This window comes from Harpegnathos saltator, unplaced genomic scaffold, assembly GCF_003227715.2.
Source record: "Harpegnathos saltator strain DR-91 unplaced genomic scaffold, Hsal_v8.6 scaffold650, whole genome shotgun sequence".
Taxonomy (NCBI): Eukaryota; Metazoa; Arthropoda; class Insecta; order Hymenoptera; family Formicidae; genus Harpegnathos; species Harpegnathos saltator.
In genome coordinates this window covers 246842-270241 of record NW_020230483.1, presented here as the reverse complement: position 1 = coordinate 270241, position 23400 = coordinate 246842, and the positions used below count along the sequence as shown (strand labels likewise).

General features: G+C 47.9%; 1 protein-coding gene across 1 annotated transcript; it reads left to right on the top strand.

Moving 5' to 3' along the window:
- The first annotated feature begins 11001 nt into the window (after window positions 1-11001).
- LOC105187445 (uncharacterized) lies at window positions 11002-23126 on the top strand. The gene is made up of 3 exons (XM_011148246.2): window positions 11002-11166; window positions 22578-22698; window positions 22761-23126. Exons 1-3 carry the CDS (start codon window positions 11138-11140, stop codon window positions 23037-23039), a joined length of 429 nt encoding a protein of 142 aa, XP_011146548.1. The 5' UTR covers window positions 11002-11137; the 3' UTR covers window positions 23040-23126.
- Window positions 23127-23400: the final 274 nt, after the last annotated feature.

The window sequence follows — 23400 nt, the reverse complement described above, 5'->3', positions numbered from 1 at the left end:
CAGGATCGAGCTTGACGGAGCCGGTCTGTGTTAACCGAACGTGCTACAATGATGAGGGTAATTACAAAGACATTAGCTTCTCTCTTCCTACCTCCCAGGTGTATCAATCATAAAATATCATAAAAATCACAGATAATCACAGACAAATGAAATATCTCATAAATGCTGTTAATTAATTAGAAGAGCGAGACTGAACACGAGAGAAGTAAAAGAAAATTTTATAAATCCGATATCCGATGAGAATACACGAGAGGCACTGAACGGAAAAGGAAGGAAAAGAAGAAAAGTAGTAGCGGCTGATCTTCGAAAGTAACGAAGAAATCGCGGCGGCTCGCTTCGCTTTGCAGCTCGCACTTTCGAGAAATAATAATCGAAGCAGAATTTACGCAACAACAAGGCGGATCAATGAGGCACGTGCGTCCGCGAGGGAAATTCGCGATCTCGATTCGCGTCCTCCGATATTAAACGCAGCCTGAAATGGCGTAACCGCGCGCGCGCGCGCAAACGACATCAGATTATTATGCGGCGAAGGAACGATTTCGAATCGCGCGTTTTTTTTTCCCTCCCTTCTTCCCTGTCTCTGTAACCTTTCGAAGCCGCAGCAGCGGCAACGGCTTTGGATCTTTGGCCGATCGTTTCGCCGTGTATCTCGCCGAGCTATCTGCATTCGACGCTTATTAAAGCGCCGTAGCTTGTGATTTGCGTGCGTTAAGTCCGTTATACGACGACGCGGACGCGATTGCAAATTGTTTTGCGTAGCTCGCGCTTTGCTCTCGTGGAAAAAGATTTCAGGTAACGCAAACACGCCTCCGTCGAAAGACAGTTTTCCTACACTGACAATTTCCCAGCCATAGCGAAGCCGAATATACCGCGTGTCTCGCAAAATTACCTTTCCTGACTTCGTTCGCGGATTATTACGTCGACTCGTGTCTCGAGACTTGAGACTGTATAATCAATGTTCTAATTATAACGATAATAATAACCAAGCTTATATATAGAAATATGCTTTGCATCATTTACATGCAAATACGAGACGCTTTGAATCGAAAGATAAAAAATTGAAAGGTTCGTGTAAATTCCGCGTTATGTTGCGCAACGACTCACCGACACGTCTTGATTAAAAAAAAAAAAGAAAAAAAAATTTCTTGTCGGTAGCATCCTTCTGCGCTTCACTTTACCAGATATACGAGTAATTATATTGAATTAAACCAAACATTATTTCGTTGCTCCTTTCGCGCAAACTAGTCGGATCTACGACTATGATCTACATTGCTAATAATAACATACACTCTGAGAGTGTTTTAATTGGGTCACTCACCGTTTCACCTTGAAGTCCATCGGTGTCAAGCAACGTCTAATCAAGTCCATGGATGACTCACTGTTGCACCCTGGAGTCGTTCCGCATCTGAAAACGTTCCAAGTGCCGTCTCACGTTGTTCGATGAAAAACGCCGATCACATTAATCGTTGATCTGAAATGAAAAATTATTCCTCTGATCACTCACACACATACAAGAAGCTATGAAAAATTATTAAAATGAAAAGAACATGATGCGAAAATTCGTTGCATCGCCAACAAATTCCAAAGTTTTGACTACATCGCGGCAATATCTCACGACATTTACACGACGTATCGACAAAAGTGTACTCAGCTTTATTGTATCACGAGATTGTCCGAACGGCGATTATTTAATATTATTTAATTTGCATTACGCTAAATGATAAGTTAAATCGTACCGAGATTTCTCCGCCGCTGGAATTTCTCTCGCCACCCGCGACGAAACGTGCATCGAAAATCTAGCTAAAGCACGGCTATGAGGCGCGTCGTTTAAACGCGACGACACCGACAAAGTTACGTACGCATCGCGCAATTAAATGCGCGATTTACGCGAGATCCTGGAGCCCCTTTTTCACGTGCGCCAATTCAGGATAATCGGGCGCAATTAACGGCGCCTCGCTTAACGAAAGCTTTCGTTACGGGCGTCGTAACGATCGGCAAGCCGTTAAGTCCGTGATTTTATTCGACGACGCGGCTACCACGCCGGTGTGCTTTGACGAGATAAAAGGTAAATTACGCGTGGTCCTTGCCGATCAAGGACTCGCAAACCCCCACCCGTCCGAATGTTTCCACGGGCAAGGCAACAGCCGTGAGATCGAACTTTTTGCCCGTGACATCAGCAGTGTTTACGATCGCGTCCCTTGACGCGATCGACCACAACAAAGCCGTAAATTTCGAGTTATTCTAGGCTTGACGAGTGTCCTAACCTACAAACCTACACTCTTTACATTTCGCACAATGATCAATTTATTCGAGACGCGCGAAATGAAATTTTTCGCCTCGCAAATCGAGTTAACTTTATGCGACTTAATTGAAATATCTCAGTCTATTTAAGGAGCAGCGCACGCGGGTACACGTTGGAGTCGTGATATAAATTAAACAGAGGCATTCGGAGATACCCGCATCGCGGTGCCTTTCTCATGCTCCGCGAGGATAATCACTTGCTCTTCTAAGATGCACTTGAAAACGTGCTTATACGTTAAGCATGTAGCCATCTATTCCTCGCATGTAAAGGTCCCGTGTCTTATCTACGTAGCTTCATCTGCGGATCGCGTCTCGCGTCTCGTGTCTCGCGACCGGGGCACAATGACAATTTAGCCATAAAAATTCAACGAGTTATGGATACTTAATTTCAGCCGTTTCATCCGCTTCATCCGACGTGTATTACTTAACCGAGCCAGTAAATATATGCGGGTCGTTCCGCGATTACGCGCGCGGGCGCGATAACCGACGATTTCAACATTGTATTCGAATCTAATCGAATGGAGCATGTAATTGGAGCGCTAATTGTTACGGCATGATTTTCTCATCGAACGAACACGCTGCCGCGTGAAAAAATGAGAAAAGCTTTCCTACAGACTGTTGAAAGCCCAACGGAGGAACCGCCACGAGATAATCTTCATCGGTGGAAGAGTGGTCGATATGAAACACGTTCGATCGCGTCACGGAATGCCACTATATCTTCCTTTCCCACGTGAAAGAGTCGAGGTACGCATCCTCGTTAGGAATTCCTATCTCGTGCAGTACGCGTAATGTCAGGACGCTATTGTCCGTCTCCGCGAAGATGAGACGAGCATAAAGATCGTCGCGTTACGGGTGACTAAGATTTGTAAAACGCGTCACCTTTATGTCACTCGGTGGCTTCCGTTGTAAGATTACGTCATTATTGCGATCAAACCGCGAATAACGACGCGATCTCGTTAGGACCGAAATACGAAACGAGGAAGTTTCTTCCTGACTCACCTACCTATCTACCTCGACATCTGCTGCCGTTGCCCTGCTAGCGATCGTCAACAGGTGAGAGAGAGAGTCGTCGTCGTCGTCGTCGTCGTCGTCGTCGTCGTCCGCTGGTCCAGAGATCTCGCGAGCATCTCCAGGGCGATGACAAGCCGACGTTCGGTCAGCGGCTTAATTAGCCGTGTGATTTACACAATGTCTGTGTGTGTGTGTGTGTGTGTGTTACGTTTTCGGCCGGACGATATAACCCTTTCCCATGATCCCGACGCGGCGTGACGATTCCACTGGCGCTACAGCGCGTGTTCAATAAAACACCGGCCGGTCTTAATTGCCGCCGACAATTAACTCGGACGTGCGCGCTCCGAGAGTGGATACAACATCGCGGATCGTCACATTTGTCAGGCGTCTAAATGTGGATCCTAGTTTTAATGGGCGCCCACCGACGTCGGGGCCACACCGTTAACGTTTCTCTATCCGTGGGACGACCTGGTTCAGCACAGGCGCGCCTTGTCTTCGGAGGATCACGGAGGAGAGTTGCTTGATCTCCGGGAAGATCTACGTCGCCTACGTGGAGAACGCAAGGTCTACCGGAAGAGGACGGCGATGAAGCAACTTTGTGGAATCTAACGTTTACAGCGTATACCGCGATCGTCCCGCGACTGACGTCAACAACTGTGTATGTTTCGCTTCGTCTGAAAAAAAAGAAAGAAAAAAAGATAGAAACCAAAGCGTTCTCCTGAGAACTCGGTTTTATCACGAAGCGATTTGTGCTTTTCTCAGTGGGAGAAATGGGAGAAGCGAGAGAGATACGCATATAACTCGCGCATATAAAACGCGCGTATTTCGTTAAAGATAAATTATTTTTAAAGGAATCATTGTCATCGAAAGTTTATTATTGTTTTGTACGTGGTTTTGTTGTGCAATACACCTGCGGGGAAATGAAAATGTGAGCAGGTATATACTCTTAAAACCGTGTCTGTCTCGAAAATAATTTTCGCGACGCGCAAAAGACGCAGGGGGCGTCTTTTTCCTCATCTTCGCATTACTATTCCGCCGGAAGATCCACCTCGGTTATATGGCGATCCTCGCGATTCAGTCTCTAACAGGGTCATTCGTACGGGTCGACTTTAATCGACATTCGCTGTTGCGAGATACGCGAACCGACCCAGGCGGATCATAAGTATCACTCGTAATGCCCGTGCAGTCACTTTTATCGGTATTGTACACTACATGTTCATTGACCTCTGACGAGATTTATATTTTAACGTCAACACGAGGTTACCCCCTTGCAAATAAACAATTCTCGGCGCCAACTCTCGCGCATTCTCTTCGCTCGGGCGCTATGTAACGCGTTTGCGGCTACATCGTAACTAACGTTGAGTTGGATTTGTTGCAGGGCGATCATATCAAACCATACTTCTGCGAGAATCACCCGGACAAACTCGGACAAACACATAACGGAATTTCGAAGCGCGGAAAGAACCGATCAAATCGATTTTTCTCTTCTCGGTATAATTCTCTCCCTATTATGCATCATTCGTCAAAGGTTATGAAATTATTCATTTTTATATAGATATTGATATAGATATATATAGGTTCAAATATAGGTTCTTTTCAATTAATTCAAAATCATTCAATTCAATTAATTATAAAAGGTGAAACTGTTAACATTTACCTGATATAATAAATATTCATAAACGTATCACGTGTCAATAATATTAAAAAAAATATATATACATACGTGTTATTAAAAAGCGTATAAGACTAAGTTATAGACTGTAAGTGCCGGCCATATCGAATGTTTTCATCTCGACGCGATTATCGTTACATCACTGCGGAAATAATGACGATTATGCATCGACACGGAATTCTACGCTGCATTAGCATATCGTATTTCGCTATTTTTTTCTCTCACTCGACGCCGACGACGACGCATATCGGATGCTAATCGGTAACGTTGCACAAAGAAATAATATAAATCAGACGAGTATAAACGTCTAATTATCGTAGTCTACTTGATAAATATGTATTTCGCCAATGATGCATCAATGCGGAAGCCAATCAACTCTAATAATGAGTCTACCGGAATATCATTATCCCCCGGCTTTAATATTATATTTTATACACGCGACAATAAAGTACGAAATGACATTTCCCTCCGTAATTACACATGTTAATCGGTTTCCTTTCTCGTTCTCGATCGCTCGTATCGTACCGAACAGGCTTCGATTCTCATGGCCCTTGAGCTGAGGAGCGAGCGTCCGCTCCTGCGTCTCTCTATCCTGGCGGGACAATCCTTGAGACCGCGCGCCCCTTTCGATGAAACGATTCCGTCGGCACGGCGGCCGATTAGAGCCGCGACGGTTATTAATTTGTTAATTATTCCGCGCGGGGATCGAAAACGGCAAGCGGCGAGGCACGGTGCTGAGCGGAGCGGAGCGGAGCGAAGCGAAGCGAAGCCGCGCGCGGCAGGACGCGTCCTTTCACTCGCGAGGATGCCTTGACATTTCGCGGCGCGTAACGACGTGTCCGCACGCGACCGGGAGGATGGAAAGTCGTCAACTTGCTTCGCGTCTCTTCGCACGCACCCTTCGGCTCGCATTCCGCCGTTCAAGTCGAGACACATTCGCTCGCAGACACAAGGAGACGACATCGCACCAAGCGCACCAAATCGAGTGGGAAATCAAGAGAAAGTGAACAATAAAGGCGGAAAATGATGGAAAACAACAAGAAAATTGCATCTCGTCGCTCCTTGAGAACAAGAGATACTCGGGCTTCGTTAGAAAGCCAGATAATAATGTTATTAATACGATCTAGCGCAATTGAAAGCGCGACGAAAAGAATGACGCAAGGCGAGAGTGCTGTAGCGAGTCGACTCGGAGGCGATTCGATCGAACACCCCATGTATACGCTCGTTTCTTTTCCGCTTCTTACAACGGAAATGACGCTACGAGGAAGGGCCGGTCGACGGCGAGACGACGGAGCGAGAGGAGAGCTCGTGAGAATCCCGACGGCGAGATCGCGATAACAAGGACCGACGGACCGTCCGGCGGATGCGTTCGCGCCAGGCGCAAGGATCGCATCCGCGGCCGCGCCGCGCGATGCAGGTATCCTCGCTCGCTCAGGATGCAGGAGAGAAGATGCGAGCGCGCAGAGCCGTATCCGAGCGTCATTTGTTAGTTAGATAACCTTTACTCCAGCATTAGCCTCGCTCTCGACCTGCCAGCTGGCGGCCGGCCATCGTCTTCCTGCGGGGAGAACTGCTCTTTCGCGATTCGCCTCTTACTCGCGCGAATTGGAAAAAGGAAAACGGTAAAAGAACACTCGCGTCACTTGACCCTTCGCTCCTTCGTATCCTTCGTATCCTTCGACCGTCTCGCCAATGCGGCGTTGAATGCTCGGAGGAGAAATTTTGAGAGTTGCGAGATGCATGAGACGCACGAAGGAGAAATTCGCGAAATGACTCGCGAAAGGATTCGCGAGAATAAATCGGCGGATCGAAAGTGCTTCAAGCTTTCGTGGTGCGATATTTTTGCAGAGTCACACACCAAGAGCTTCGAAAATAGATCCTCCATACAACAGTCGGTCCTTGTTGGAGCAAGAAGCTCGAAGGAACGCCATTCCTTCGTGATACACGAGAGAGAGAGAGAGAGAGAGAGAGAGAGAGAGAGAGAGAGATATCCTCCCCTCGCCGAAGGATCGCCTTTTTTTCACAATAGCGACAATCGCCGATACTTAGCACACCGCGCGCGAATATTCAAGCGACGTATCGCGGCGACGATTAACGATCGGCTGCATTCCGCGTGCGCGGAATGCACCCATCGCGGAATGTAACGCGCGGAATTACACGTGTAGGCCGCGCGGAACCTACCATCGCGAATTCCGCGGATTCGCGAACGGCAGCTGTGCGCTCGCTCGCTCACTCGCTTCGCTGCAATGATTTCTTCCGCGAGGTGAAATGCGCCTCGTCGGTAAGATTGCGCCTCGGGAAGAGTCGAGCGCGAGTCGTCCGTGTAATTAAAGTGTTATCTTACGGCGGAACGGCGACGGGACGATTGAATCGTGGGGAGAAAAGAAAGAGGGGATCCGGTCCGAGCGGAGTGCCTTCGATCGAAAATAATAACAAAGATATAACTTGGCGGCAAAGGAAGTGGCAATCACAACGAGGATAATGACGGCTGCGCATTAAAGTAAGGTCGCGCGATTGCGGATTAAATATACAACAATGTGCCGCAACGGCTCCCTCGTCGGCCCTTCGGACGACGAGACAACTTTCCACGACGATAAATTGCACAGGATATTTCCTAATTATCTGTAGAAAGAGCGGGCGAGATAAAGAGAGAGAGAGAGAGAGAGAGGGGGAAGAGAGAGAGAGAGAGAGAGAGAGAGAGAGAGAGAGGCGCTGGCAGAGATCGAGGATACCTGAAACTTCGCGGAAAGATCTCTGGCGAAAATTTTATTCATTCCACCTACTCTTCCATTTTATGCAAAGGCGAGATTAATTCGCAAGTCACGAAACAACAAATAAACGGAAGAAGCGGTGGCCGTTAAACGCGCGACGTGGGCGGCCGGTCGGCTTCGTTCGTGAACCTTATCGAGCGATTCGTTTCGCGTCGATCGCGGCAAGCGGGGGGGCAAGAGGGAGCCGCCGCGCCGCGAGCCGCAAAGCAAACGATCCGAAGCGGTTAACTGCGCTCCATTAATTCATTGTCAACCGATGCCCCTCGATGGGAATCGAACCGAGTCTTCCCGCGGATTTGAAAGAACTCGCTGATGAATCGGCGGCGATCGAACACCCCGGGCACTGTTGAGCGAGGAGAACCAGAGCCGGCTACAATCGCGCCGGCAGGGGTCATCGCGCTTGGATAGAGGAGTTCGGCAAATGCCAGTGCGTTCCGTTACACGCGCGGAAAGGTAGAGTTTCCAGAAAAACGCTGGCAGAGATCAATTAATGGCAGGCCAATCGACAACAGAGGAGATTTCTCCGGGATACTTCGCGTCGTCGTATTATCTCCCCGCTGAAATGTTGCTCACGGCGCGGCGCGGCGGCGAATTAACCGCGCCCCGTTTCTACCGTTATTTACATTAATAACTTTTGCGGAAAAACGGCACGCGCTCGCGCAACAATCGCCAGTATTCCTCGCGGATGCAACGAAAAAAGATGCACAGCTCAACTCTCCCTCTCGCCTCTCGCGCACTTCGTCGCGGCGACGATCGCGACTCGCGGCCAGTTGTTGATTTTTCCCCGCGATCTCGCAGCAAGAAACACACCGCGCGCTCAGCTGTATATACTCTCGCTCCGACATACTTGAGAAAGATCCGGCCGGAGCCGGAGGCTAACAACAACATACGCCCTAAGTTCCACACCCTAAACGAATTAGAAATCGGGAGCCCGTTGCTCGGCTCGACCCGCTTCGCTACGTGCCCTAATGTGTTGCGTCTCGCGTGTACCGGGCCACTTTTCAACTGCTCAGCCGCCTGTCATAAGGCGAGTCGAGATATCGGATTACGCGGGATTCGATAGAGGAACGCGCGCGCGTTTCGCTGCCCTTTCGTCAGGTATTACGTGAACGATGAATTTCGTTGTTGCTGTTGCTGGCAGAGCGCGCGCACGCATTATGTAATCGTTAAAATGAAAATCATGTAAAATGTGCTTTCTAATTGTGGCGACACGCCTCGACGTCTCGACCGAATATAGCGAGATCGGCGTTAGCAAGGCAACCGGGGTATCGCGATATACAGAGGTAATAATGATGCGACTTACATCGGAAATCAGACTCGGTTCTAGGAAGGAACGAACGCGTGTTAGCCGGATGGCCGCCGGACTGCCGCTAGAGCGGTTCGTCCTGCGTAAGGATCACCGAGTGAAAGTCACCGCGCGATCGAAAGTCACGGAATTCATAATTCATGAAACTCGGATAGCCGTGAATATATCTCGACTCTGCCTGCTTTTTTATCGTCATTGTATTAAAGGTTAATTTCATGCCGTGCCAGCTCATTCTCCGCGCGACAAAATCCCGTGCAAAATACGCGATTAATTGACTATCCGCGTTATTGCGCGCTGGCCGAGCGCCGCACCGGCGCGGCGGTAAGAGTGGAAACATATCCGCGCTGTTATGATTTCATTCCGAGCGTAAATTATCCGCGAATCCAAGGATTAATCGGGCCGGCCGAGTGAGAAAGCGAGGATCTGGTTGCGCCGCGGATTTATACAATCGCGTTGCAGAGCCGCGCTGCTCCTCGTATCGACGATACACGACGATGCGCGGCGATCCTTGCTCGGCTTTTTCGTGCTCGGAACGAAACGGATAATTACGCGCCTTCTCCTCGGCGTCAGGCCAGAAGTGGACGAAGAAGGAGGGCAAGTGCAAATTAAAGAAAAGAGGCAAAGTGCGCGCGTGTAGAAATCTATATAGAAAGCGCATCGGAAGCCCGACCTAAACGCAGCGCGAGCGCAGTTATTGACTCTTACGAGTGCGCTTACGCGAATTGATGCGCCGATCACAGCTCTTCCCAGTTGCATCGCGCTAATCCTTATGTGAACGATACTTTACTTTCACCGGTGTTACCACTCCGTAATCCTTCGTCTTTTTTCTTCCTCCTTCCCTGCGTCCCCCCCCTCCCCCCTCACGCCCTGCTACCCGCTCGCCACCGTGGTGTGTGACGACACCGGTCCGGTCGATTATCCATCTGTACCGTCGTAATCGCGCGGTATCGCGTGCGAAACAAAACGGGGTTGCGACCCGACGTGATCCACGAGAGTGGCCAACGTCGTGCAACCACTCGCGAACATGAGCGAAGTTCGCACGTGCAAACGACCGCCGGATAAACGGGCTGTGTTATGCAACAAGGGGGCCCCGGGGGGGGGGTTAATTTAGACGCATTAACGATAAACACGCCGATACTCCGCGATGTGACGGAGATCGTGCCGATCGAATCTCGAGCGGGCTTCGCGCCTCGGTCGAGGAAACGTCATCGTGACCGCGATTCCTTTCGCGAAGGAGACGCGTGCAAGTTTCGTCGTTGGTTGGTAATTAATTAAAGAAAAAAAAATACTTAGTTCTTGGGAGTTGTTACGTATAAAAAGGCGTGAATATATCCTGTCTCATGGAAGGAGATACAACATTCTCATGCATATTCATGCATACAGATAATAATATTCATAATATTCGGGTGATAATATGCAGATGGTAAATAATGTTCATAAAAATGTAACATTCAAAACTTTTTCTATCTACCAGGGAACGCGTGATTGCAACACGGCTGCTATATCTTTGAGAGAGAGAGAGAGAGAGAGAGAGAGAGAGATTTTAATCAGACCAACTGCGTGAATTCGAAACAGCGTTACTTAACAAACTTTCGGCCTTCGTTTGGCGTTTGCTATAATAAAGTTCCGAAATTTTCGGGAGGGAGAGAGAGAGAGAGAGAGAGAGAGAGAGAGAGAGAGAGGCTCTCGGATCGAAAGTCCTACGTCTCGATCGACGAGAGGATCGCCGAGGTACGAAATATGCGCGAGGACGCAATGAAAATTCAATCGGTGCAAACTCGTCCCGCGACGTATTTGCGCAATCGTCGCGAACCCATAACGCATGCCTAATAATAAAACGTGGCGAAAGAGCGAGACGACGATAGGCTCCTCGCTAACATATATAGTCAGCCGAGAGAACGAGGATCGCAAAGTGAATGGAAAATGCGGCGGTAGTTTCGCGAGTCGAATCCTGATTTTCAAGCCGAGTCGAGCGTCGCGAATCTCGCGGCATCGCGATTTCACGTTGCGTATCATCCGGCCGTGGTTCGCAAAAAAAAAATAATAAAGAACGAAAAAAGAGGCAGATCGGGACTGATGCGTGCGTCCAAGGATCCTCGATGTGGGTACGTTTGTTGCGTTATTTACATCGGATATTTACGGAATCGCACACGAACTGTGCAGATAACTTGTAAATTCGCCGTAAAATCGGACGAGGCCATATAATAAATTACCGTAAATATATTCAGAGTGTCGTAAACTACATGCGCACGACACAAATCAATAAAAATCGCTGTTTATGTGATTTGGATACGTTTCGAGGATCGAATTTAAGTTTCTGCTGCTCTCGTCTCTGCCTCTCCGTTTGTCGGGGCGCGCCGCGCAGGGCAGAGCAGCGCGGCGGCGCGAGACCGCGAGCGGATAAAGAAGCTATGAACACAACGAGCGGACCGACGTGCAATTTGGACCTTAATGACTTCGCCTTCGATGATTACACCCTGTCACTGAATAATATCGTAATGATTTAGCCCGCGCACTCCCCGACCGGATCGTTTCGCCGCTTAATGACTGTTATCGCGGGAAATAAGAGCAAATCGCGTGCGTCTCGCGAGGGTTCGGCACAAGGAACGCTTTTGACAGCTGAATAGTTGTAAACGAATACATCAAGATTACGCAATCCGCCGGTCGTTCGGCCGAGTAATCGCCGCAACGAGCGGAGGAATGGATTCCTCCGATATTCTCCCGCCGAGCTTTTGCCGATCTCGCGCGCGACTCTTCCGCGGCGTGGGTGTTTCAAGATAGATTCTGCCCGCTGCAATGAGCTCTACCGATGACATAATCCGCGGAGTTCAAGGTCCGCGGATTCGAAAAGAGTCCGCTCGTCGGGACGACGGAAAGTCCACGAGGATAAGCGGCGTCGAGCGCACGACACGTTGCCGGCCAACGAGCTCGCGCTCGCGCTTGAATTACAAAGTTGCAGTTCGCGGCGTTCTCCGGACTCGCTTTCGCAATCGCGCGATTAATAAAAGTGATTTATCCCCGCGCGATTAGAAGGCGAAATACCCGGGATTACGTTCGAGCGCGTTACTAATTACCGACAATTACCGCAGGTGTAACGTGGCGCACCCTCTTTGCCTCTTTCCCAATCGATCCGCCGATTCCGAAGTTTTCCGAAAGAATCAGAGAAAGACAGCCGGAGGGCAGGAGGAGTGGCGGGGGAGGGGGGGGATGGTGAAAAGGGAGAAAAACGCCATTACTTTTCCCCGGCGCGCGAAACGCGGAGGCCACGAGTTACGCGTGTTTCGCCGGCGTAATTAGCGGATCGAAGCGCACGCGAAATGATTTTATTAATTGCCGGCGAATCGCGCGGACGCGCGAGCGTTCTAAGCGGTTTGCGCGCGATTATGGCAGACGAGCTCTGAAAGGAGAACGCAACCGACGCAACCAAAGGTAGCGCGGCAATCCGCGGATTAACGTACGAGCGAGACTAGCCTCTACAATAACGCGCGCTCTCGTCCGCCCGGAGATCTCTCCTCTCTCTTCTCTCTCTCTCTCTCTCTCTCTCTCTCTCTCTCTCTCTCTCTCTCTCTCTCTCTCTCTCTCTCGTTTCTTCATGTGCCGCTTGTTCTCCGTTGACATTTCTCCGCGAGAGACGCTGTCGCGTTTCGCACGGAATTATGACATTAAAAGAGTCCCAGGGAGAGAATCGGATTTCGTATGTCGTTGTGCGCACGCGCGATTTAATACTTCTCCGCTGCTACTTTTCGCGGAGAGTACGCTCGACTGGAAGCCTCTCGGCGGTCGCGCGCATCACGCGAGCGCCCATGCGCGAGTTCGTTATTTACCGTAATTCAGTTATCGAGCGTTAAAAGCATCAATCGTGTCTTGTCGGACTTTCTACGCGAAAGATTCCGAGCCGACGGCGAGGTTCGCTTCGAAGCGCTAGGACGTACTTGTTCGAATCGGCCGATCGATCGATCGATCACTCGGGGGGAAGATCTAACGTCTATTCGCGCGATCGTTGGAGGTTCGGTCAAGAACGAGAGTGAGGAGCGTTTCTGAAAGTAGATCGTCCGGGAATGTAGATCGTCGATCGTGTCGGGGCACACGGATTAAGTAACAGCGCCGAGTCTCGATCGACAGGCAAGGCAGCGAGCAAGCAGGCGAGCAGGCAGGCGGGAGTCGAAAGGCCAGTCTAATTAACATAACCGTCGTAAAGCCGCGCCGAGATGAGCTTCTTTCCGCGGAGTCTCGCGATCGAAAGACGCGCTCGCGCGCCGACCGGTAAAAAGGGATCGACTTTCTTTATCCTCGTCGCGGCGCGAATTTTTTCGCTTTTATCGAGCGCTTTCATAAGCGATGATTTGCAAAATATTCAGATCGATATGATGACGAGAGGATGTCGGGCCTATAACGCACCGTGTTGCAATTCAACGTTGAAAGACGTAAGTGGAGAAGTAAACCACTTCGACGATTAATCGACGACGGTCGACTGCATCTCTCGGAGACTCGTTCCGATCCAAATATATGAGAAATATAACAAAAGGGTTCTCTCGTGCGAGACGAACTACTTCGCAACTTGATCTTGAGACTATCTCATCTTGAGATTCACAGAGGAGTTTGTTTGCGAATGCGAAGGCTTCGCGAGAATTCCGCGACATTCCAACAGGCGAGCGAGAGGAGAGAGGAGCGGGCGGAGAAATAAAGCTGGAAAGGCTGGACGTTTAATCTAACGCGTCAGGCGATCATCCCTTCCCAAGGATCAACCGGCGCGGCGGCTCTTGGACAGCACGTACAGTGCGTAACAGGATCGATGAGTGTAACCACGTCCTGTAACGTTTCACGATGTTTTACAGAACCATTGGAAAATTGCGCGACGAGTGTTTCTTATTGCGGGGCCGCGACCGGCCGGAGAATCTTCATTGCTACTCGGCTACTCGAGGGATGTTATCGGCGATGCCGATATATCGATAGATCGCGTGCTGCACGTACGCGCCGGTGAACGTCTCTTCGCAGGTGCTCGCTCCCCGCGATCTCACGTTCACTTGAGCACCTCTCCTTCCTCCTCCTCCTCCTCCTCCTCTTCCTCCTCCTTCTCCTCCTCATTTTCTTCTTCTTCTCTTTCATCGTTCGAATCTCCGCGCGCGCCGCGCGATGATGCCCCGCGCACAGACGCGTTTTGAAACATCGAGCGGTTGAGCAAGAAACCGGCCGGCGGTTGATTCTCGCGGATCGTGAATCACGTTCTCCAACGGAAACTGCTGTGTTGTTGTGCATTTGACCCGTTACGCGCGCGCGCGCGTGCACGCGCTATTCTCAGATCGAAAATCATTTTCCCCCCTTGCGCGACGATTACCTGTGGAACGCGCGATCCCGTAAATAGCATCGCCCACCTTCGTCTTTGCAGTCTCTCCTCCGCGGAGGATTTTATTCCGTATGAAGCTCCCGGAAGAAATCAAGAGAAACGATCAGGACAACCCGACTCGTGCCCGTAAAACCGAGAGTTTCCGAGCGCGTTTCGTCGTCTTTGCAAAACAAAAGAAAAACACATAAAAATGGCAGAAAAATACAGATACAGACACAACGAGGAGTACGCTTTTGAACTTGCGCACCGGAAGGATCTCTGCTGTGTACGAGTTTATGCCACATAACTCGATGATTGTGTACAATTTTCACTTGATATTTAACCCTTTACATATACGAGAAATATTTTTTCCACACTTCCTTCCACCAACTCCATAATTATAAATATAATTCGTCACAAAAAATTTGCGATTACTTTTTAGCTGAGAAAAGGAAACATAGAAAGTTTATACGTAAACTTATTGACAAAATTTTTAAAATTTTATACCTTTTTCAAAGTATGATACTGTTATTGTCGCCATATTTTATCGTTTTATTACTCTCTGTCCTTAAATCTTTTTCATGCCAGTCCAGCTGGCATTTCGAATTGCCGGAATAAATGTTCATGCCAGTTATAGTGGCATTCCGAGTGCAAAGGGTTAATACATTTCAGACAGACGACAGGATCCTCGAGAGACGTCTAAAAAGCGCTTGACAGATATCGGAACGTCCTCACGAACTGATTTAGCAATTCGCGCCGTCCCACGTGTACGAGCGAGTGAAGAATCCTCGGACTATCGGGGATCCTTCGCTCTTCGTTAATCCCGTCTCCTGTGCGAGGATTGTGTCGTATCGCGAATACGAGGCGAGAACTCCGGGCGTTGGGTCCTCTTAATTAATCTTTCGCGATTTCTCCGCTCACACGGACTCTATTTCTCTCTTTCTCCCCGTCCCTCTCCTTCTCTCGATTTTATTGTGACAAACGATCAGCGCCACCGTGTTTCAACGCTCGAAATACAAAACGCAGATCAGATCTGAAACGGCGCGTTGCCGCAGGCAACGGGTGTTCCAAGATAGAACGCCGCGACATTCCGCGACGAGCAATCGCCGTTACGCGAATCGAAAAAAAAACGCTATTGGGAACAGCAGTATTGTCGCAAGGGGCAACGTTTGGCTACCGGCCACGACGATAAACTTTTCCTCCGGGGAAGCCAATGTTCGACACATCGATGCAATCGTAGAAAGACACACCGGGCGTCCTTCTGCACGCGATCGAATTTAATTTATAACGAGCGATCGCATCGCCGGAGAAACGCCAACAAAGCCCGCGGCGCCATGTATCGTTATCGCGACGACATAGAGTAATAAGCGTTCCCTTATCTGGCCTTATCTGGATTGCATGCGCAGAATCGCGCGCAATCGTATATTGCAGCGACGAGTCGTGGAATTTCCGCGGGTTATGGAATATCCGCGGTTAATTCGTCCGCGCTCTTGACTTTTCGCTTTCTACCCGACGGAAGTGTAATATTTTGCGGGAGAAATGACTGCGGGAGACGATCTTTTCACCGACCGGCTAACGCGCTGGCTACGCAAATGCAACGCGCGCAACGCAGCTGCAGCCGTAATTGGCCGTAAAATCAACGCGCCGCGTCGCTCCTTGTAAAATTTCAACCCGCGATCCATTCCCGCAATTAATTCTCGCAGTTTCTAGCTGCGCAAAAGTTCACAGCGGCATATAGGCGCTCGTTATATTAAGCAACAAAGATTACCCCCGTGAAACGTTTACAAAGCGGCACGCGTTCGCCGTATCGTGTTCGTTAACACCGTCGCGCTGAGTCGCTCTCTCGATTAGTCGCCGCGCGCGCGCCGCGAAAAGAAAACGCGAGGTCGGCGTTGCGCGCGCATTTGCATACCAGATTGTTCCGCTCATCGGGCCGCACCAGATGTGTCGCCGCCCACCGCAGCCGCAGCCGCGGCACACGAAAATAAAATTTAAAAAGGGAAAAAAGGAGAACCCGACGAGAAGGGAAAAAGTACCCAACAAAAAACCAGAAAAGACAGAAAGAGGAGGAGGAGAAGAGGAGACGACGAAGAACGAAAACGAGAGCGACAGCGGCAGCGGAAGGTTTCTCCGACCCAGATTCACTTTTGCCATAATCACGGCGCGTTGTTATAAACGACGGAGGTAAATAAAAAGATTCCTGCGCATCTGCCAGGCCCGACGCGGCGCGGCACGGCGCGAGCGCAGCTGCGCACCTGTGACGCCCGTTTTCCCATTAATTAACGATACGAGCAATTTGCCAAATCACGTAACCGGGTCCCGATGATGATGATGACGACGACGACGACGACGACTACGACGGGACGGGGTCCCGTCCTCCAATCTCTGAAATTCAGCTGGCGCCGCGTGTCGCGCACCGACGAACTTTCGATTTTCTTTTCTCGGGCTCGTTCCTCTCTCGCGCTCGTGCTGCCGTAAAACACCAAGCGTATACCCGAGACAAATAATTACTTTTTAATCTCGCGCTCCTTATTTATGATCCGCGAATTATCTGGCGTCTCAGCTCAGTGATGTGTCCGCCGTACGGGGACAGGGCGAAGCGCGTTTCATTACGACGAGAGATTACTAAGCGAACGTATCCTCGTTCTTCTTTTTCCTTTACCTTCGATATTTCTCTTTCGATTAAATCACCGAATGATTCCTCGATTAAATCATCACGAGAGTGACTCTTCATGCAACGTCGCTCGAGCGACGTGGAAAAGACACGATAGGATTTTAACCGGTCGTTTTCATCAATGATGCACAACAAACGCGCGCTTTCCGACTAGACTCGAAAATTTCCGCCAACGCGACGGCGAAGCGAGGCGACGGTAGGCGATTCTCGCAAGGAGCCGCAAGGTATCTCATGGTGCGAGGCACGACGACGGCGTGATCGACGCGGAGAGCTCGTAAATGGGAAATACACACGCGTGCGGAGCGAATCGAAAAGGCGCTTTTGCATATCAAAGCTATTGCAAAGGCGATCGCGACCACGGCCGCCAGAAAGTCGGCGGGATTATGCGGGCCGTGCCAATTCCGGCCTGTGGGGAACATGATATCCTTTATGCAAATTTTGTGGGTGCGTGCGAGATCCGTGTGACGGCGGGCGACATTGTGTAACCAGATTAAATCCGATAAAAAAAAAAGTCAATTAAGAAACGCGACCAAAAGCGAGCGCGCACGCAATTATGCCGGCGAGAAATCCTTTCTGCGATCTCGACGTAGCGATAAACGAAAAAAATAAGCCAGCTGCATTGTCCGTAAATGCGATTGCAAATAGTATTTGGGTCGCGATAGTCGTTTCTCTATGTACCACGCAAAAAGGAGACGAGAGAATTCTCGTCTCGACGGCGACGGTTGGGCTATTCAATCGCGCCTCGAGTCGAGTCATTGCGCGAAATGGGACTGTTTTGCGTATAAAAGCGATACACGGTAATCGCAGTCGCGATAAGGATCGCTGAGGATGACGCGAGAGGTCTCGCAAGCGAGGAGAAGCGCGATTCACTCCTGTATATCTCTCGTTAAGTATCTCCCGCTAATCAAGCAATCATTATACCTCTCTCTCTCTCTCTCTCTCTCTCTCTCTCTCTCTCTCTCTCTCTTCTTCGGAGCTTCATTAACTAATCTAATCACATTGTCAGGCAGAAAAAAATAATTATTCGATTACACAGAGAAATAGCGTAGTCTATGTGCTCGACAAGAAGCGTTCAAACGACGGAAAAGCAATAATTAGAAAGCAAAAGAGGTAGGTGGTCTCTCTCCCGCGCAGCGACGAGATCGATGCGGCAAAAACCGTCTCCTCTCTACGTCATTAAGCTCCAAGTTGAGCTTTTTCCTTTTTTCCCCTCGGCCGCAACGATCGCCGTCGACGAGTCAGTCAGTCATAAGGAATTCGGGCGGCGACGACGAAGAAAAATGTCGAACTTGAAATTGAGATCGACCTTCATTCCGTACACACGGGCGTGGTCCTGCTATACGAGACTGCTCGCGATATAAAGGCACGCACGCGTGTGTGACACGCGGTTTTCTCGCATATAGCGAGGCGATTAGCATCGATACAGGCCAAGGGGAAAAAGAGAGCTTCATTAGCATGAACACGACTGTCCTTCGCGATTGTATCGGTCCTCGCACATTTATCCGCGCATAAACTCCCCGTCCCTCTTTATTTTTTCGACAGGACCACTTTCGGTTTCGTCTCCCGCGAGCTCTCTCGCGGACTTTCTCGGCGAAACGACCGCCACAATTATGTAAGCGCAAAGTATCGAGCGGAATTACGCGAGCGAGGAGTATCTATGCGCCCGGCATTAATTGCCGCTCCGCTGAGATTTACATTGCTAATTCGCGGGATTTAATAGATCGACCTTCCCGAGCTTGATCGACAAGAGAGGGAGAGAGAGAAAGAGAGAGAGAGAGAGAGAGAGAGAGAGAGGAGGAAAAATATCGGGGCAAGTTCCCCCGTTTCGTTTGACCGCGATTTGACAGTCGTTACATTTCGCGGAACACGCCAATAGTTTGTTCTTTAATTAGAATCATACCGATAGAGACGCAACGCTCGGCCGTGTTTTGCAGAGATTGGCAAATTAGCGGGATCGGCTATATTTACATAAGTTGCGACGTCGCGACGTGATTGGCGGACGACGAGCCGTCGCGGTTATTACAGTGCATCGATGAGAATACGCGTAGTCGCGATTAAGTTCGATTTAGTCCTGCATTACGAAACATCAGTCAGGGCTTACATCATTGTTTATGTTCGCAAATACCGGAAGCCGTTTCCAGCGAGAACGGGCGAGACGTGGCGATGCCGATTCGAGCGAGACTAACCGGCATCTCGACTAACCCCTTTAATAAAAGGACATTAAATCGCGCGGACGAGCGGGTTTCCGCGCGCACGCTCATGCGTGAAGGCATTAAACCGCGGGATTAATCGACGTTCACGGCCAACGTTCCACGCAACCTGAAGCCGAAGCAAAGCCCGCTCTTATTACGGCAACTAATGCGGTTGGCACGCGTTTCTATAATTAGCGTGATAATATCAGCGCTCGAAGTAACGCCGATACCACCGTAGGTCGGCAAAGAATTGGCGAGTGAACGATGAAACGAATTCGGAATCAAAATTTCACTTCAACACTGATTTTGTAAATCCCGATGAATTTAGAGAATTCAATTTACAATCTCCATATAAAACGCAACATCGTACGTTGATACTGCAAATGGTAGCATCAATAGTACTAGTTTTCTTCACTTTGAATAGTCCATAAAAAAGGACTTGTTGCAAAATTATTTAATATTTCGAAATTATTTAATTCTCTCGATTATCTCGATATTTTCATCCTCTTTCTACTTTTATTTAATATTTACTCCTAATTTCAATCAATAACGTATCAATAATGCAAATCATTTAACCATAATTAAAGTACGGGAGATAAGCAAGTATTAATTAATTCATTTGACAGGCAATTGATTGACTTAAAAGGTAAATAAAATAATAAACTTTCTTTATCCATAATCCGTCTGCCATAATTTCTTTCGCGTTTACGCGTTGGAAATTTTGATAGGATTTACAGATTAAAACGAAATGATGAGGAAACAGTTGTTGGGATAAAAAAAGGAGTGGTTGAGCGACTAATAAGTTGCTGTGTACCGATAAAGATTTAAATATGGATTCAGTACAACGACAAGGCTAAACATACGTGAGAAGAAGGCGTTGGCAAATTCAAAATAGAATGCCTTGCGGCCTAAAAAGCATTAGACGCAAAAAATAACACTTGCGAGGTTCGCATTAGATGCCGATGTTCATAGCTTAAGGCCGATATTCATAGCTGTAAATTATTCAAAAACTTTGATTGACACATAAGAGCAAAATTAATTATAAATTCGTATTTATAGGCTGTTATTTGATTTAGATTAATATTGTTGTGTAAAATAAGGATTGGCACATGTTGACAAAAATAATCGAAGATTCGTGACTCAATATGATTATTAAATTACATTTCATAAAATGATTATGAACTACAAATGTCAGACCAAATTCCATTCTTGGACACATCGGTATTCTTGATAAATTTGCATAAGCATCAATTAAGAATGGGAACAAACAATTACAGTTTAATATTCATGAGCTATTAGCCGGCTGTTTGAACCGATAGTTTCTATTATATGAAACAAGTATAGGGGTAATCAATGAGATTCATGAAATTATAATTATTACAAACTATACATAGCTTATTCAATAATGATAAACTGCGGATATCGGCCTCAACTTCGACTCGAAAATCTCTTTTGTTCTCGGTAAATTTGTCAAACGTCAATCAAGATCGGAAATCATCTGTGTAACAAATAACAAATAATTTTACAAACGTACCTGGTGATATATAATGTATTGTTGCCTGCGTCCTCCGTTCTGACTTCCGAATCTATCATCCTGGCTCCCGAATGAATTTGACACTCGAAAATATTAATGAACGCGGTGTCGACGAGGGCCCGTCCGATTAACCGCTTCAAAAGAGCCGACGAAATATTCCGGTCAGCCGACGTGAATTGAAATTATACCGATACACGCACTACACGCACACACGCATCGTTCGTGAGCTCGCGCCGTAATGTACACTCGAAAAAGTATAACACGTACAACGATTGCTTTGAGGTTTCAGAACGTTTTCATTGTTGATTGTTTTTATCCTCCGGCAGTGCGCGCGCGGCCGCTGATGTTTACGTCTCTTAACGACGTAACTCTTTTTTGCTTATTGTTTTGATACACTCGCGTATCGCGATCGCGTATTTTCCGATCGAAATGTATATCTTTAATTATTTCTCAAGCCATATCCTCACGCATTTTGCATAACGGATAAAAATAGGCCATTAGGATAAACTCGCAATTAAGTACGCTGTCGATTAAAAAGTGCGAATAATTTACAACTGAACGCCGGTATTTTTAATACCTAATGTAAATCTCGCAAATGTTATATTTTGCATCTAATAATGCTGCTTGAACTGCGAAATATTTTATCTCTCTCTCTTTCTCTCTCTCTCTCTCTCTCTCTCTCTCTCTTCCCCCTCTCTCTCTCTGTCTCTTTCCCCCTCCCTCCTCTCTCACCTCTCCCGTTTTGAGCGATTTTCCCTCTAAAAAATATGTGATTTCAATCCCGAGTTGGTTAATAATCGGTAAACAATCAACGTAAATTCACGGTAAAGAAAATGGCGGATTCAACGAACATTGCCTGATTGCCAAGCGGCATTTCCCCTCCCCTCCCGCCGCAATATTCTGAACCCCGCATGTATCATCTATATATATATATATACGCACGCACATATGTTATTACATTATTGCTGATTCCATTTCTGTTGCATGCTAACTATAACCTAGGCCAGGTATTTTTCATCGTTACATCGGCAAATATGTACATGCGTACACTTACCTCGCGAGGTAACGCTCGCTCCACATCAGCCATTTGCGCGCTCCGTCGAGTAACCGTCGCTCGCAGCCGTCGTCGCTTCCTCGCTCGTCGCACATTCACGTTGATTCGCATTTGTTGTCCCGCATCGTCCGCGATAACCTCCTGTACAAACACGTCGTAGAATTCGGATTGAGATCACGGTGTCCCGTCGGGAAGCTCGACGAACCGTGGGAACCTCGGCGATTCGTTCAAATCGCAATCGCGCCATTACTCAGGCAGGGACTCGGCTCGCAAGCGCCACCAGCGTCATCCGCATGAAAGCCACCGACGCGAATTTGAAAACATGGACGCCCGCGGTGCCGCGCCGCGCACCGGACAACATCGTGTCCTCGGGCTACTCCACGGCGAAAGTTTTCGTGCCCTCGTATGAAAAGTACGTCGTACATTCGGCGATTAGAATGAAAATCGGGCGACCGGTTCGCACATGTCAAAGTTATTATTATTGGATCCGTTCGTTTTCGAAGAATTTCTGAACTAGTGCACACTAGTGCAGTAAGTTGGAGTGAAATAAAGTATACATGTTTCGCTCTTACTGCACTAGTGCATGTTCTTTAAAAACGAGCGATGTGAAAATTATTGATTTAACAGTACCATAATAAATGATAATAATAAATGGTACAACGATCGCGCGTAGATGCGTATGCCAACCGGCACGACATGCGCCTTATTTCTCGCACTTATATTTTCGCGAATTTTACAGAGAAGTACCTCGCATCGAGCAATTACTCGCGAATGACTACCAGCGTATTTGGTGGAAAGAAAAGCAAGTCTGGGACGAGACGCTGAAAAGAATCTCGAGCAAAAGAATATTACCCCGTATGGTAAGCGTGTTTCAGTGAGTGTACGATATGGTCGCCGCGACTAAATCGAATATTTTATGCAGCTGATCAAAAGGAAAGTTCCGACATGCGTGACCGTTAAATATCAAACGCAGACAGAGCGGTGGAAGGGAAGAAAGGTGCAGAATCCAAAGTTCAAAGTAAAGAAAGAGGAAATTAAACAGGAGTCGAATGAGAACGCAAACGCAGAAGAAAAAGACACAAAATTAGAAGAATGCGAAGAAACGAAATCAGAAAGACATAGCGAAACACAATCGGAAAGTGAGAAAAAGAACGAAGATGAAAAAGGAGAAAAGACAGAAGGAGAAAGTCATTTTGATTGAGTCTACTTAACCTGAGTTATAGAATGAGCGAGTTTCGAGACAAATTACATTACATTATTTTCGTAAAAATACTATGAGGAAAATAAAGGCAACAGTAAAATTATACGATACCTTGCACCTCATTTCTTTACTTTAAATCCATTTCTAATTACGCATCTTGTATATTGTAACATATAAAAACATCGTAAAATATGAACAAAATTTTATAGACTGCAAGTCGTCGTTGAGTACTAGCTACTATTTGAGAATACGATGATCTTTCGACTAACCTTTTGATCGTAAAAAACTTAGAAATCATATAATAAAATAGAAAAATTGTTCCTTAGCTGGCCTAAATTGTAATATTTGAAAATAAATAAAC

Bases quoted from the DNA above. Each gene is read 5' to 3' on its own strand.
- LOC105187445 (XM_011148246.2), top strand. From the start codon at position 11,138: ATGCGTGCGTCCAAGGATCCTCGATGTGG. The intron at 11,167-22,577 runs GTACGTTTGTTG...CGAATTTTACAG, and splicing joins TCCAAGGATCCTCGATGTGG to AGAAGTACCTCGCATCGAGC. The intron at 22,699-22,760 runs GTAAGCGTGTTT...TATTTTATGCAG, and splicing joins AAAGAATATTACCCCGTATG to CTGATCAAAAGGAAAGTTCC.